Source organism: Plectropomus leopardus, unplaced genomic scaffold, assembly GCF_008729295.1.
Source record: "Plectropomus leopardus isolate mb unplaced genomic scaffold, YSFRI_Pleo_2.0 unplaced_scaffold1106, whole genome shotgun sequence".
In the NCBI taxonomy this organism is placed as follows: domain Eukaryota; kingdom Metazoa; phylum Chordata; class Actinopteri; order Perciformes; family Serranidae; genus Plectropomus; species Plectropomus leopardus.
Window position 1 is genome coordinate 1 of NW_024611684.1, and position 2,048 is coordinate 2,048.

Genomic DNA, 2,048 nt, shown 5'->3' on the forward strand with positions numbered 1-2,048 from the left:
TTATCAAGTTCACCGTCTCACCTCAGCACGATAACGAACGCTGATTAGAGGTAAACACGGAACTTCCTCCTGATTTCAGACGTTTTAAAGTCCAGACTGAAGTCTGAATCAGGCTGGGCGATATGGTATCAAAATAATATTGCGATATTTTAAGGCTGAATCGGGACACACAATATATATCTCGATATCTTTGAATGTCCTTTAAACTAATTTTAACTACTAAAATACAAAATTGATGAACTGCAGGTACAATTAAGTTGAAAAAAGTAGCTACTGTCATATAATAGAGTTTAATACACTACTGTTATAATTACATTTCATAAAATATGGTCATAAGAAAGCTAAATAATACACTTTGATAATTAAATCTTAAATAATTATTGTTATAATTAAATAAATCAAAGCAGGAACCATGGGCCTTTTATTCAATTTATTTAAAAAAAAATCTTGGCTTAAATTTTCCTCTGAAAAGTTTTGGGTTTTTGTGTCGACTAAGACTAAAGGATTAAAATGACCAAAATCTGATTAAAGCCGTTAAGTATTTTGTCTCAAGACTGAGATTTAAATCTAAAATCGCTGCCAAAATAAACACTGTGACAGGCGAGGAGCTGCAGGGGAGAGAGGGAAAAAACAAAAAAAACAACGTGACAGTTTATACTAGATTTCATAAATCAAACACGGAACAAGCCGTGACACCTCGAGTATTTTGTGTATATCGTCCGCTCCTGTTTCTGAACCTTTCCCAAAGTTTAGGAGCTCGATGGTTGTTACAGACTGACCTTGCACAGAGCGACTGGTTTCGTCCGCTCGTCTTCTTTCTCGGATCCCGGGACGACAGAGTACGTCCTCACAGTCACCTGCACACAGAGAGGCTGACGTCAGACCCTCTGACCCGACTACAATCTGACATTATTCGGGAGGGAGACGCTGTTAAATGGTCGTGATGTCACGGTGGAGTCCAGGCGGGCTGACCTTCGTTCCAGGTTTGAGTCCGATGAGCTGGGGAGGTCTGATGTGGGTCCCGTGGTACATCTTGTGTTCAATACGCTCTCTGATGTACAGGAAGTGGAGGCGACACTTGTCACAGCCAAACACGTGCTTCCTCTACACACACACACACACACACACACACACACACACACACACACACAGAAACACACTCCACACACAGAAACACACACACACACACACACACACACAGAGAAACACACACACACACACACACACACACACACACACACACAGAAACACACACACACACACACACAGAAACACACACACACACACACACAACACACACACACACACACACACAGAAACACACACACCTTCTGTCAGATGTTTGTAAAGTAAAGTTGAAATCTCTTCTGCTCCTCCACAGACGGAGGTCAGTGCAGTCCATGTACAAATCAACAAAGTAGAGTAAAGTAAAGTTGAGTAGAGTAAATTAGAGTATTGTATTATAAAGTAAAGCACAGTAAAGTAATGCAGAGTAAAGTTAAGTTGAGCAGAATGAAGCAGAGCAAATTTGAGTTAAAAAAAGGCAGAGTACAGTAAAGTAGAGCAGCGTAAGGTAGAGTAGAGTAGAGCAGAATAACACGAGAATAACAAGAGTAGATATAGGCAGGGCAGAACGAACTAGAGCGTAGTGGAGTAAAGTTGAGTAAACTAGAATGAAGCAAAGTAATGTAAAGTTAAATTGAGCAGAACGAAGTAGAGTAAATGAGAGTAAAGAGAGTGTAGTATAAAAAAATAGAGCAGAGCAGAGCAGAGCAGAGCAGGAGCAGAGCAGGAGCAGAGCAGGAGCAGGAGCAGGAGCAGAGCAGGAGCAGAGCAGGAGCAGGAGCAGGAGCAGAGCAGGAGCAGAGCAGGAGCAGAGCAGGAGCAGAGCAGAGTACCTGGTGTCGGGTGAAGTGCTGCTGGTAGCAGCTGTTGTTGTGCATCACTCTCAGACAGTACTGACACAGCAGGTATTTGGTGTCGGAGTGAACCTGATGGAAGTGAGACCAGATGTCGGAGTAGAACGACGACCTGAAGTTACACACCTG

General features: G+C 42.4%; 1 protein-coding gene across 1 annotated transcript; it reads right to left on the minus strand.

Annotated features, from left to right (window-relative positions):
* Positions 1 to 779: 779 nt before the first annotated feature.
* LOC121963378 (zinc finger protein 280C-like) lies at positions 780 to 2,042 on the minus strand (the record flags this gene model as incomplete). Its single annotated transcript, XM_042513663.1, has 3 exons — positions 1,899 to 2,042; positions 973 to 1,104; positions 780 to 857 (listed from the first exon to the last, which is right to left on the minus strand). Coding segments are annotated over exons 1-3 (255 nt in total), but the record flags the coding sequence as incomplete, so codon positions are not given.
* Between the last annotated feature and the right edge of the window lie 6 nt (positions 2,043 to 2,048).